Source organism: Doryrhamphus excisus, linkage group LG10 (genome assembly GCF_037039965.1).
Source record: "Doryrhamphus excisus strain RoL-2023G ecotype Guam linkage group LG10, RoL_Dexc_Guam_v1.1, whole genome shotgun sequence".
NCBI classification, from domain to species: Eukaryota; Metazoa; Chordata; class Actinopteri; order Syngnathiformes; family Syngnathidae; genus Doryrhamphus; species Doryrhamphus excisus.
In genome coordinates, this window is record NC_136366.1 from 11,603,279 (window position 1) to 11,617,290 (window position 14,012).

The 14,012-nt window shown below is 49.0% G+C and overlaps 1 protein-coding gene across 4 annotated transcripts; it reads left to right on the forward strand.

The window, feature by feature from the left end:
* The first annotated feature begins 152 nt into the window (after nucleotides 1-152).
* sbno1 (strawberry notch homolog 1 (Drosophila)) lies at nucleotides 153-13,922 on the forward strand. Of its 4 annotated transcripts, none has more exons than XM_058063024.2 (33): nucleotides 153-503; nucleotides 2,368-2,487; nucleotides 3,503-3,601; nucleotides 3,679-3,909; nucleotides 3,976-4,108; nucleotides 4,603-4,703; nucleotides 4,785-4,884; nucleotides 4,954-5,114; nucleotides 5,577-5,710; nucleotides 5,780-5,870; nucleotides 5,930-6,091; nucleotides 6,173-6,308; nucleotides 6,381-6,486; nucleotides 6,548-6,701; nucleotides 7,109-7,291; nucleotides 7,357-7,454; nucleotides 7,535-7,686; nucleotides 7,765-7,974; nucleotides 8,051-8,227; nucleotides 8,600-8,769; nucleotides 8,877-9,008; nucleotides 9,088-9,223; nucleotides 9,323-9,435; nucleotides 10,306-10,377; nucleotides 10,449-10,548; nucleotides 10,615-10,689; nucleotides 10,767-10,913; nucleotides 10,983-11,077; nucleotides 11,154-11,240; nucleotides 11,577-11,714; nucleotides 11,784-11,860; nucleotides 11,952-12,145; nucleotides 12,817-13,922. In XM_058063024.2, exons 2-33 carry the CDS (start codon nucleotides 2,368-2,370, stop codon nucleotides 12,957-12,959), a joined length of 4,227 nt encoding a protein of 1,408 aa, XP_057919007.2. In that variant the 5' UTR covers nucleotides 153-503; the 3' UTR covers nucleotides 12,960-13,922. The 4 variants fall into 4 exon arrangements, with proteins under 4 accessions (XP_057919007.2, XP_057919026.2, XP_057919034.2 ...); XM_058063043.2 differs by having other exon boundaries at nucleotides 3,682-3,909; XM_058063051.2 differs by having other exon boundaries at nucleotides 3,682-3,909; nucleotides 4,788-4,884.
* Nucleotides 13,923-14,012: the final 90 nt, after the last annotated feature.

The window sequence follows — 14,012 nt, forward strand, 5'->3', positions numbered from 1 at the left end:
AGGTATCTTTATATGTATCACATCAATATTTGTATTGTACGTAAGTATCAATAAGTTCTAGTATGTATTTAAACAAGAGCACCACCTGCTAATCCAGTCACAAAGCTGAGGCGGAAGTAGAACAAGCGAAGAAGAAGCATCCCGTGACATCACTTCCGCTTATGGGATGGCTACGGTCACGTGACGCAGCGCTACCTCGTTGACTAGTGCGATGTTTGTCGTTTGCGCCAAACGCATCAAAGGGGCCCAGTTTCTCCTTTATGCTGACGTTTTGTCGTATGAGGGCGGCCTGTGGAGCCTCGAACGGCCGCTTTCGCCGTCACCGATCGGAGACTTGCTCTTCTTCACGACGACAACAGCGGCAGCTCGCGGCCTAGACGTCACGTGACTGGCATGCGGCTGAGCTGTTGATAAAAAAAGATGGCGTGAGCGCGGCGGAGCGGACAGGACAACCGAAGCGAAGTGCTGCGCGGCGCCCAGACTGCGACCCTCTTAGCTGCCAAGTAAGTCCACCTCTGAGTCCACGTCACTTTCAAACTCACGCGGTCACTAAAAGACAACATTTGAGACCGTCTGGACGACAAAGGCGTAGAGTAGTTCTTTTTAAGAAGCTGCGTTCGCCATCTGCCGCTGCTAGCTGGCAGTCGTGGCTAGCAACAGCAATGACACAAGTCGCGACACCGCGACGACGAGGGAGCTAAATCAACAAACCGAGCCGCGCTGAAGTGACCCTTCATTGGGGAAGAGAAGCGGGCGATCGCGGCCGTCACCCACACACCCGCTCTGGTTATTTGATGGTTTCATCCGAACACTAACGTCATTAGTTACCTAACATGTCAAGCTGGTTGTGGGTAGCTAACCCAATGCATTTCGACTAGCTGTTTGTGTGCCGCAAACAAAGGCTAATGCGATCAGAGTTGATGCATGAAAACACTTCATTGAGATAAACACACTGTGCTTGAATATAAGTGATTTTTACGATACTGTGCTTTTTTTTGTAAGCGACTGACATTGCAACGGCGAGGCAAGTCACCCTGTTTACCACGGTTGCTAGCACACTTGAGAGCTATTGTGACATTTGTGACGCCGAATAGCCGGGCAAGTTGGCTCGGGTTGTGTCGCACGACGCGAGTTACTTTCATTTACTTCACACTTCCCATCTCGCGTCTTGTGTAAATGTGAAAAAAGTGCAACTAGCTTGCTAACTAGCTAGCTTACTAGCTTGGGAGAGCTGTGTCACCATGATCCAGGCTTGCTAGTTTGAGGTGGACACCCCCCGACAAGAATTGCACACAGTGAACCAAAAGGTTGTCTTTGTGGACTTTGCGGACATGAAAGTTTATGATTAAACATGTGCTGTTAGCCGCCAGCAGCGTCGTTGTCAGGGGAAGCCGGAAGTGCGACATACCCCAGCAGGACGGTGCAGACACGTGCCTTGTTTTGGGTCACTTTGAAGCGTGACCCGACCTCCTACGCTGTTAGTTTACCCTTGTCGATAAAGCATCGCAGCTTCTCCATAAATAGGCAGCATCGCAGCAATATCTGGTCATTGTTGCGTTGAAATAGGTTAAAATGCTGTTTTCTGTGTTATTGCGAGGCTTGACACACACGTTAGCCTGTCTTTTATCCCACGTGTCCGACACCTGCATCATCATTTCAACCTTAGATGGACCACAAAATGTCAATTTCAAATGTCTAGACACTTGATGCTTGGCTGCTTAACTGCTTAAACATTCCACGCAGCGCTCAACATTTCAGCTTCTCTGCCATTTTGCTTTTCTTCTTCTTGCGTTTGCATTATTATGGGGGTGTAATTATATTTCTACAGTGTGCCGCAACAAGCACCGGGCCTCAAATGGCCCTTGAGCCGCAGTTTAGACATTAAAAGATCTCGCAAGGTTAGAATGTGGCACTAGGATGATGATAAATAAAGGAATCGCACATTAAATTAAAATAATGTATAATCAATACATTGCCACATGCATGTCTGTTTTCCTACAAACCGACAGGAGGGTTCACTCTGTGCATTGCTGTCAGATCGTTGGTCCGTTTGTTTCATAGAACAAGGGCACAAATGGAGTGAGCCCTTTTGTCAGTCATACAGTCTGTTTCAGAGCATCTCTTGCATTGCTTCAGGAATAAAGTACTTTTTTTTCGAGAAAAATTTAAATTATGAGGAAACAAATTTGCAGGAACTTAGTAATAGGTTGCAATATTTCAGCAATTAAGTTGGATTTTTTTAAAGATGTAAATAATTGTAATTATTGTATTCTTATGATATAACAAAGTAATTCTAGTGATTGTAGTGATATCATGCGACACTGCAGAGTAACGTATGTGAATGGCATGTATGTGTTTGTCTTCCAGATGGATCCTGGACAGGATTTACTCCTGGCTGCTCTTAGTGAGAGCGGCATTTGCCCCACAGATATTGGACTGTTTGACGTCGATTCTCAGGATGTCGCACAGCCCTCCACTGCTCAGCAAGTAAGATTGTCGTCCTGCTTTTAATGCTTTTATTTGTACCGAATCAATGAGGAGCAACGCGAGCGCTGGAGCATGTAGGACCCTATGCAACCCCCTATGTGTTTTTCCCAAATTCTGTGTTTTACGTTTTCCACTTAACGTTACTAGCATAGAGTGTGTGTGCGGACAATATCCATTAATTAAATGCAAACATATTGCCATTTATTGATACTATACACCAGTGGCCGATTTAGGCCAGTAATTGAGAAATGGATGCATCCTGTCTAGCCTTTCTAATGGGATGTCAGCTTCTGCACACATTGCTACTAAATTATCAACAAACTAATACCCATTCTTATCATGAAGGAAGATGATGTAGTTCCAATGGCAGTGTTGACCGATTTTTAAGATTTTTAATGACACCATGTGGCAAACACCGCAAGTGTTGTCTGTCGAATGTCTGTTGACAGTTAAGACAAGAATAAACATGGTGGGTTGCAAATAGTGTCCACACCGTGTTGGATATTTGCATCCAGAGGGCAAGGGATCACTGGGTAAAAAGGATGTAATACACAAGCCACACCTGGGTGTGGCACTGTAAACAGACACACAGATGGAACCGGTGACACATATGCGCATAAGTCCGTCATCTTCCGCTTTCCAAGGCTGACCTGTGACAAAGTGGAACTACTACTACCAGTCATTTCGGAGAAAAAGACACAATATCGGGAGACTGTCCACTGGGGGTGACTTGTGTCAGTGGAAATATTCAGATATGATGTCTGCTTGTCATCAAAGCTCACTTCTGGTCACAGGACTTCCAGTCTGAAAGCCGTCGGTCGAAAAAACTATCTCTGTAGGGGAGTTCTGTCGGTGTTTCAGGTCACCATTTTGGCAAGCTGATTTTGGGAAGTGTTGGGTTAGTGTTTGTGATGAGATTCTACCATGGAACATTCCTCCTGCTGTACGTGTTGGTTGGTTAGCCAGTGGTTGGAGAAGGTGTACCTGATCAGTCTTTGAATGCGTTGCCTTTCAGTCCATCTCAATCAATGCCCTGGATGTTGGCTTGGGCTCTGAGTCCGGGGAAGTCGCTCCAACTCAATCTCCGTCTCCAGTCCCTATCGTGACTATCAGGGTGAGGGGTCCACGTGACGTCCATCATTAATAGAGGCCTTTTTCTTCGATACTCAAAGCAGCTCTTTTATTTAACAGCAGCACAAACCTCAGCCATCGACCACCACCTTTGTCTTAAACCAGCTCAATCAGCTGCCGTCGCTGGGAGCCACCGTGACCAAGCCGTCGGCCGCCAACCCCGTCAAACACACCATAACCGTCACCAAGGTGGTCCACGTCGCCAACTCGGCCCGGCGCACCATCTCCACACCGTCCTGCACGGGCAACCCCCCCTCAGCGTCCACAGCCGTGCCTTCAAACCACGATCAGGTGAGGAATACCGTGACGCGCCATGCCCTTGAGCGTCCCTTTCATACATGCGCCCTTGCATCCCAGATCCAGTTGAAAGACCTCCTCAGGACGGGCGGTATCAAGAGCTCGGGCCTGAAGGGCAACAGTCTGGTGGAGCTCATGAAGCTGAAGCCACCACCGGATATTGCCCCCCCAGTCGCAACTGCCACGGGGCCCAGTAAGTCGAAGGCGGTTTGTGTGTTTGTAGCCTTTAAAAAAAAAAAAGCGATGGTTTGAGTGGCTTTAAGTGAGGCAGTTTGATAGCTTTTCCTCATGCTTGGTGCCCATGAACAGGCTCTGTTGGCACATCATTCAAACATTAGAACGTCGTTTTTTGGGTTTTTTTTGTTTTTAAATATATATATATATATATATACCTTTTGTTGTGTTGTTTTATCGCTTCACTGTAGGTTTTATGCTTTCTTTGTAGCACTTTGAGATTTCTGTAATGTAAAGTGCAATATAAATAAAATTTATTATTATTATTATTAAAAAGGCACTAGTGCACACCAGAGGACTTTCATGATGTAAAATTGAGTTGGAAATTAGATAACAGCATTATTACCTCTGCCAAGGACAAAGCACAAGTATCTATCTGCTCCTTGAAAAGATTCAAGTGAATTTTCCAAAGGTTTAAGCAGGACTGACCCATCCCGCCTGTTTGTGCTTCAGGTGAGATGAACAACGGCATCAAGAAGGAAAACCTCATCAAAGATGGCGTCCGAGCCTGGAATAACGATGACATAAAGATGCACGCTTTCCCACATTCCCTGGTGAGTGTGTTCAGCGGGAAAGACGTCTCTTTAGAAGAAAAACAGGCAGACATTTTCACCACGTTTGCTGCTGCCGCCAAGCAGAAAGCTCCGGGGATGAAGGAGGAGGACGAGCCCGAGGAGGAGGAGGAAGAAGAGTTGGGTCACGCCGAAACGTACGCGGAGTACATGCCAATGAAGTGTAAGTACACCCACTTGTAGTACCACCCCGGGCCCAGCAGAGGACTTGACCGAGCCACCTGTGTCGCAGTGAAAGTGGGCTTGCGGCATCCCGACCCGGTGGTGGAGACCAGCTCCCTGTCCAGCGTCAGCCCGCCAGAAGTGTGGTACCGACTGTCCATCCCAGAAGAAGTCATCGACCGCGGGTGCCTCTCTGCTCTGCAGCTGGAAGCCATCACGTACGCTGCCCAGGTGAGCGCCTGGCACACCCTTGGAAATGTTTCCTTTTAAGGAAATCACACTTTATGTGGCACATTTATTCTTCTCTGCCTTCTAAAAATATACAAACGGGTAAAAGAGGCAGCTATTGAATGCACGTCCTGGGACCCACCTATAAAGCCTTCTGAAAAGAGCTCCACCAAGGTTTTGTGGGTTTCTATCCATGCTGTGAGCATGTAGTAACAGCTACATTGACGAGAACATGTCATACCTGGAGTCTCTTTGGCGCTTTTGGGTGGAATAGGCTTGAATAGGTGCATCCCATTCAGTGCATTCTTAGCTGCTGCCTCTTTGTATGTTGTTATATCTTTAGGACGTGTAGAGAAGAGGTACGCTTATTCATGCCTCACATAAGGATTGTGGATGATGGGCAAAGTTCTAAAACTTTACCTTGAGCGTGCCGGACTTGATAAAAGTGTTCATTTGCCACCACAGCAACACGAGACGTTCCTGCCGAGCGGCGACCGAGCGGCCTACTTGATTGGAGACGGCGCCGGCGTGGGGAAAGGCCGAACCATCGCAGGGATCATCTATGAGAATTACCTGTTAGGCAGGAAGAGATCGCTTTGGTGAGGCTGATATCGACAAATTAGTAAGCTCTCAGCCTCGGCCCTGTTTTCAAACTACCCTCTGTGCAGGTTCAGTGTTTCCAACGACTTGAAGTATGACGCAGAGCGGGACCTCAGGGACATCGGAGCCAAGAACATCCAGGTCCACTCACTGAACAAGGTAATCTCCAATGGGAAAATCCTGCCCCTTCAATGTGTAAATCCATGTCTTCTTTTCAGTTCAAGTATGGCAAAATCTCCTCCAAACACAACGGCAGTGTGAAGAAAGGTGTCATCTTCGCCACCTACTCCTCCTTGATTGGTGAGAGCCAGTCAGGAGGGAAGTACAAGACCAGATTTGAGCAGCTGCTCCACTGGTGCGGGGAGGACTTTGATGGCGTTGTATCCCTTCACAGAGCTCTTCACCTCAGTCAATAAAGACTTTTTTTATGCATGACGCTTCCTTAACCATAATGTCCTCAGATCGTCTATGACGAGTGTCACAAAGCTAAGAATGTGTGTCCCATTGGATCTTCCAAACCCACAAAAACCGGGCTGGCGGTGTTGGAGCTACAAAACAAACTCCCCAAGGCTAGAGTTGTGTACGCTAGTGCGACAGGTGAGGAGATTGTGATTGTTCATTCGGCTCCTGAGCCGAGCCCGCTGAGATGATTGCACATTGTCTAACCAGGTGCCTCTGAGCCAAGGAACATGGCCTACATGAACCGTTTAGGCATCTGGGGACACAAGACGCCCTTCAGGGAGTTTGGCAACTTCATCCAAGCGGTGGAGCGCAGGTGAGAATGCGATTGAAACACTCGCTAAACACACGGCTAAAAAAAAAAAAAAAACTTCCAGGGGCGTAGGTGCCATGGAGATCGTGGCCATGGACATGAAGCTGAGGGGAATGTACATCGCCCGGCAGCTGAGCTTTACAGGCGTAACGTTTAAGATCGACGAGGTGCCCCTGACTCAACAGTATATCAACATGTACAACAACTCCGTCAGGCTGGTGAGTACTTCATCCTCTGGGTGTCTTACATGGTCATGCCTAGGGTTCGGCATCACCAACTGGGACCGGCAGTCCCATTCTAGAAGCAAAGTTTGGTTTAACTTGATCAAAATAAAGAGTGGACGCAGTGACCCCACCACATTCATGGAGGAGAAATAACTTGATGTCTGTCTCGTGCCAAAGTAAGCCAGAGTCAGGATGTTGTCTTACTCCAAGTGGCATTTTGTGAATGAAGTTGATTCACATTTTAGCTAAAGTCAAGACTTCCTCTCAATCCATCTTCAAAGTGCTACATCCTTTTAAAAACCAAGCTTAGGGTTCAAATTCAAATTGAAACGATGCCCAACCCTATCCACGCCTCTCCTCGCTGAAGCATCAGTCGGACTAAAACACATCTTCCTGCCTAGTGGGTGAGTGCGCGTGAGAAGTTCCAGCAGGCGGCAAGCCTCATGGAGGCCGAGCAGCGCATGAAGAAGTCCATGTGGGGCCAGTTCTGGTCGGCCCACCAGAGGTTCTTCAAGTACCTCTGCATTGCCTCCAAGGTGCGCAGGGTGGTCCAACTAGCCAGAGAGGAGGTGCAGAACGGGAAGGTGAGATGCGCTCCTGCCACTGAGCACCTCCTAATGAGGAACACTGACGTCTTGTTCCCCCTCAGTGCGTGGTGATTGGCCTGCAGTCCACCGGAGAAGCAAGAACACTGGAGGCCTTGGAGGAAGGAGGCGGCGAGCTTAATGACTTTGTGTCAACTGCAAAGTAGGGCTTCTGTCGGGCACTTTACAAATGGAGAAGAAAATAGAGGAACATATGCACTGATGAAGTTACTGATGTTGCAGAGGTGTGCTGCAGTCGCTGGTGGAGAAGCACTTCCCAGCCCCAGACAGACAGAAGCTTTACAGCCTGCTGGGCATCGACCTCTCGGCAAAGAAGACGTCATCTCCCAATGATGCTGCAGCTCAGTCCCAACAGAAGGGCAAGAAAAGAAAAGGTAGCGGAATAAGTGCCAAGCTGCGGTGAAGTTTGCCGATGGTGTGCTGGTATTGATATCAATGCTCGTTTCTTTCAGGCCCCGAGTTAAAGAAGCAGCAGAAGAAGAAGCCTCGCAAACATGGCGGCCTGTCCGGCACCAGCTCAGATGAGAGCCAGTCGGAGGAGTCTGATAAAGACTCGGGCAGAGACGGCGACAGCGACGACAGCTTTAAGTCGGTCAGCTCGGCGGACGAGGACGACGACTTCAACCCCTTCAGGGACGAGTCTGACGACGAGGACGAAGATGGTGAGACTGCGGGGGGGAAACGATTATCGGGGAGCGTGCATGCACGTAAACGCCACCTTGACCGCCTCTTCTTCAGACCCGTGGCTTGTCAGAAAGGAGCCCAAGAAGAGCAAAGAGAAGAAGAAGAAGAAAAAGAGAAGGAAGAGCATCGACCCAGATTCCATTCAAAGTGCCTTGTTGGCGTCTGGATTAGGCTCCACCCGACCTGCTTTCACCGCCCCTGTATCGCTGCCTGCCAGCACGCCTTCTACTGGTAAACACAGGATCTTTTATCTATTTGAGGCTTAAAAGCAAATATTTGAATCATAATCATAATAGCATCGTCATAATCAGCATCATAATAGCAAAACATTTGCTAACATCACATCATTGAAGGTTTATTTTCCAGCATCCTTATACATGCCAATTCAGCCTGCCGTCATAATAAAGGCATGCTTGCATTAATTACACAAAAAAATGTCATGTCATGAATGAAATAAATGACTTGGCGCCTTTTGCTTTGCAGCAGAAGTAAGCAAGGGTTGGGTTAGTTTGAGCCTAAGGTGTTGTGGACTTGAATAAAAACTGGTTCCAAGTTCTGGACTATGCTTTTAAGGATGTCTAATTGTGCTCGCCCGCCTCTCAGTCAAACCAGAGACGGAAGACGTCTGCCTGACCAGCCAGGATGCAGTGGAGCACGCACAGAAGATGAAGAGGGAACTTCTGGACAAGCTGGAGGAGCTCGCCGAGGAGCTCCCACCCAACACACTGGACGAGCTCATTGATGAGCTGGGGGGGCCTGAGAATGTGGCAGAGGTAGAACCCTGTGGATGGTCTGGATTTCTAGTAGACCCAACAATATTGTAGCACAAGAAGGACGTTCTGCACCTATTTCTGATGATGCTCTTCTGCTCGCCTTCCAGATGACTGGCCGTAAAGGTCGCGTGGTCAGCAACGACGACGGAAGCATCACCTACGAGTCGCGCTCCGAGCTGGATGTCCCCGTGGAGATCCTCAACCTGACGGAGAAGCAAAGGTTCATGGACGGGGAGAAGGTAAAGCGGCCTGCAGCTTCATGTTTTCTGACAGCACCTGGCACCATTGTCATCTCACCTGCCATGTTCCCCCACCCAGCACATTGCCATCATATCCGAGGCCGCCAGCTCAGGCATCTCGCTGCAGGCCGATCGCAGGGTGAAGAACCAGCGGCGCAGGGTTCACATGACGCTGGAGCTGCCGTGGAGCGCAGACCGAGCCATTCAGCAGTTCGGTTGGTCCACTTCAACCTCAACCCAATCCCGACCTCCTCCGGTGCTTGCTGTATTTGATGAACACTAACGCCTGTGTTTCCTGTCATGTGACTTCACAGGTAGAACCCACAGGTCCAATCAGGTCACGGCTCCTGAGTATGTCTTCCTCATATCAGAACTCGCCGGAGAGCAGAGATTTGCTTCTATTGTTGCCAAAAGATTAGAAAGTCTTGTAAGTGAATAATTTTTTTTGAAAGGGTATATTATATGGTGTCTGGAATGATCTTCTACATTGTTCTCTCTGACTCCATCCATATATTATATGGTGTCTGGAATGATCTTCATTGTTCTCTCTGACTCCATCCATATATTATATGGTGTCTGGAATGATCTTCTACATTGTTCCACGTGTGAAAGCTGTGATTTCATGGCGCCAACCACAATGTGACAGGATGTTTCCAATTCTGCTAATACCGTGAACATCCAGCAGCAACACAACACTTTGGCATGACTACTATTGGAATGAGCCAAGTGGACCATCCACTTCCACAAGCCTTTATTTACTCTGCTTTAGCTGAGAGGGGTCTCTCACCCCGATGACGTCTCTTCCAGAAACTAGGCTCAGCAGCGAGAGCGAGCTGGTCATGGCTGGCACCATCAACTATTATATTTATTAATGTACCATTGGCCCACCCTCGGCCATCTCTGTGTGGAGTTTGCATGTTCTCCCCGTGCATGCGTGGGTTTTCTCCGGGTACTCCGGTTTCCTCCCACATTCCAAAAACATGCTAGGTTAATTGGTGACTCCAAATTGTCCATAGGTATGAATGTGAGTGTGAATGGTTGGTTGTCTATATGTGCCCTGTGATTGGCTGGCGACCAGTCCAGGGTGTACCCCGCCTCTCGCCCGAAGACAGCTGGGATAGGCTCCAGCACCCCCGCGACCCTCGTGAGGAAAAGCGGTAGAAAATGAATGAATGAATGTACCATTGGCTTGGAGATGTAACAACGTGGTAGATGATTCCAAGCAGTATGTAGGTTACTAAAAGGCAAGGTGATGCATGGAGGTCGGACTGATGGTGTGTGTGTGTGTGTGTGGCAGGGGGCGCTCACTCACGGAGACAGAAGAGCAACGGAGACGCGAGATCTCAGCAGGTTCAACTTTGACAACAAAGTAAGCACACGTCACGCTTGTCCCACTTTCCCACTTGGTGTGACTAAATGTGTACCTGCGTCTGGTCGCAGTACGGCAGGAACGCTCTGGAAATCGTGATGAAGTCGATAGTGAGGCTGGACACGCCGCTGGTTTCTCCTCCTGCTGACTTCAAAGGAGATTTCTTCAGAGGTACGAGGAGAGCAGAGTGATGTGTGGATGTGTGAGAGGCTGTTCATGGTGATGTTTGCTGTGTAGACATTCAGAGGGGCCTGGTAGGTGTGGGCCTCATCAACGTGGAGGACAGATACAACACGCTGTCACTGGACAAAGGTGACCTTCCCCACTGGAAAACATCCATCCTTCAGCCGTTCAAATGCATTAGTCCTAGTGGTTTTGTCGCCACGCAGACTACAACAACATTGGCAAGTTCCTCAACCGCATCCTGGGCATGGAGGTCCACCAGCAGAATGCTCTGTTCCAGTACTTCTCAGACACGCTGGCGGCCGTCATCCAGGAAGCCAAGAGGAATGGAAGATACGACATGGGCATTCTGGGTATTTACTTCATTTGTCTTACTGTGGACGTAAGCACAATCCCTCTCATCCCGCCTGTGCTTGATTCAGACTTAGGCTCTGGTGATGAGAAGGTCAAGAAGATGGACTGCAAGAAGTTCCTGACACCGGGCTATACCGCGTCTGGACATGTTGAACTCTTCACGGTATCCTTTTCTCCGTCCGCTCCCTTTCTTTTTCTTGGTCAAATATCTGCTGACGTAGCGTTGGTGTGCATCTCAGGTGAGTGTGGAGCGGGGGATGTCCTGGGAGGAAGCGACGCATGCCTGGGCCGATCAGAACGGACCAGATGACGGCTTCTATGTGCAGGTAGGGCGGGGTCTCAACCCCGGCCGGACTTCCTGTCTGCGCCATCGGAACACATTTACAGCAACACATACTTTATTTTCTCTTATGTCAGCTATATTGGGTAAAAGGAATATTAAAGGGACAATAGGGCTGTTATCTCATGTCTAGGGATTACTGTAATGGTACAGCTGCTGCCTTTTGAGTTGTGCATGTGCAGCACTCGTCGGTAACCTGTTCCTAATTGGTTTTGGAGCACCTGAGGGCCCCCTAAAAGATGCCCAGAGGGATACATTGTGCTTTTTTACGACAGCTACTACCAAGCAGTATTGTCACATAGTCCTACTGTATCACTTTTAGACGAGGAACAACAAGAAGACGGCCATCTTGGTCAAGGAGGTGAACACCAAGAAGAGGCTGTTCCTGGTCTACCGGCCCAACACGGGCAGGCAGCTCAAGCTGGAGACCTACAACGACCTCAAGAAGAAGTTTAAAAAGGTTATGTTGGGCTGGGTGGGTGTGCTGAGTGTGTGCGTGTGTGCTGATTGGCTCGGTGTTCCTCTTCAGGTCTTGTCAGAAGATGCCAAGCAGCACTGGAATGAGCAGTACACCTCATCAGCTGAGATCTGCTCCCACGCCTTCTGGTAAGTGGACCCCCTCCATCTCCTGAGCCTTCTCCACTCCAGCCTGCATGACCGCTGCTTGCCGCGTCCCACCCCCCATCCCCACCCACAGGAGGGGAAACTGCAAGAAGGCAGCGGTGGGGCTCCAGTGCGAGATCGGTCTCCGCTGTCGGACGTATTACGTCCTGTGCGGCTCGGTGCTCAGCGTGTGGAACGAGCTGGAGGAGGTGCTCACCCCCGTCAGCGGAACCAACGTCAAGGTGCAGATTGTCCGCCTCAGGACTGAGGATGGTCAGAGGATCGTTGGTGAGTCGCAGCCTTGGCCACACTTTTCCAGAAGGTTCTAACATCTCGTCCCAAAAAATAACATTAAATATTTAGTTTGCTTTTTTTCTCATTACAATATAATTTATTTCTCCTGTCTTGTCTCAAGTTCTGGCCGTTTCCCGCCATGTATAACTGCACCTTAATTCCATTGTGATAGACCCTCGCCCCAAAAAATGACTGCTTGGTTTCTCCTAATATTAGGACTTGGAAGAAGTTTTCTTCCTTATAATATTATCTCATTACATTCTTCATATTTCAACTTTTTTCTTCCCAAATGATTTTTCTGTTGCGTTTTGGATATGATGTCTTTGGAGTGTGCCGCGGGCCAATCAAACTGCTCCAGGCCGCCAGTGGTGGCAGGGCTGCACATTGGACACACGCTTCTAACATATCATCTTCCCACCCGGCTGGGGTGACGGCAGGGGTGCAATACAATCACCCACACAGCAGGCGTGGGGGTAAAAAAAGCGCAAATAACACAAAGGTGACATGCACGGTGTCGATGCCTGCACAGGTGTAGGAGGCCATGGGGCGGGAAGGTTGGAAGTAGAGGCATCGGCAAGACCACATCCTTTTCATTTGTCAGTACGTGGAAAAGGTCTGGACACCCTCACTGTTGTCTTTAACATCAGGTGGTCTCACCTCCACAGGACTGATCATCCCGGCCAACTGCGTGTCTCCTTTGATGCACAAGCTGTCCACGTCAGACCAGTTCCAGCAGCTGGCCGTGGTGGAGCAGCAGAAGAGGCAGCAGCTGCACCCCCAGAGTCTCAGTCACGCACCCAACACATAGCGTCGTTCACGGGCCTCCAAACCACCACCACCACCCCGTCCTGACGGGATGGGATGTCTGCACCCCCCCTATGGGTCTGTGGAGAGGCGCGGGAAGCGGATGAGCCAGTTCAGGGTTGTTGTTGGCGGCTTTTGTTTTCCTTTTCTTTTCCCCCAACTCGGACACTCATAATCACCTCTCACCTCAGACGGGTGATGTTTTTTTTGTCCTCTGACATTCAGAGTGGAACGATTGAACTTGACGCTGCAGTTTGACCCGCCCTCCCCCTCGTCCCCGCCTTTGAATCCACTGCTCTGAGTTAGAAGCCAGTCACCGTGGCGGCTGGATAGCTGTCACATGTTTCAGCGCATCCAAGCCCCTTTTTTGTGTTTGCACACCTGGTAAATCATCTCATTGCAGCATCAGTCTCCTACTCGACACACCACAAGCATCAGAAGAACCCCGCCCACGGCTTTGTGTGTCCTGCAAGTAAACACCAAGCCCCCCACCCTCTCGTTGCCTCTCCCTTCCGCTCATGAAAACACTTTATTTGTGCTGCCATTTCCCATCTGACAAGTGTGACTGACGCTTGTACCAGACGTGAGCTGGGAACTGTGCATGAGTCTCTTCTGTACTTCTCAGGTGCGGTGCATGACCCATAACTCACCTCATTCCATGTCATGACACTACAAGTGCATCTTGCACGTCCATCTGTCAGCCGACGGTACATGTCCTGGCTTTTGTGTGGCGGCACACGCAAAACATTGCAAAGGCTCATGTTTTTCTAGACTTTGTAAAGAAAGCGTTGCATCACAGTATTTCTATGCAGCATCTACTTCTTAGTTGTGCTGACCTCATGAGATGATGCTTCAATTTTGGAGATAAAGCTGCAGAATGTTGATGAAAAATCATTTTTGCAGACAAGGTGACCTGTACATGAATGAGTGCAGCGCTCAATAAAGCTTACTTGTACTTCCTTTCAAATATTGTGTGTCTTTTGTTTGACTCTTAATAGAGCATATTTAGTGTAAATGATTGTAAAGGCGCCCAGGCGGTCAACTATGGCAAAAGAAG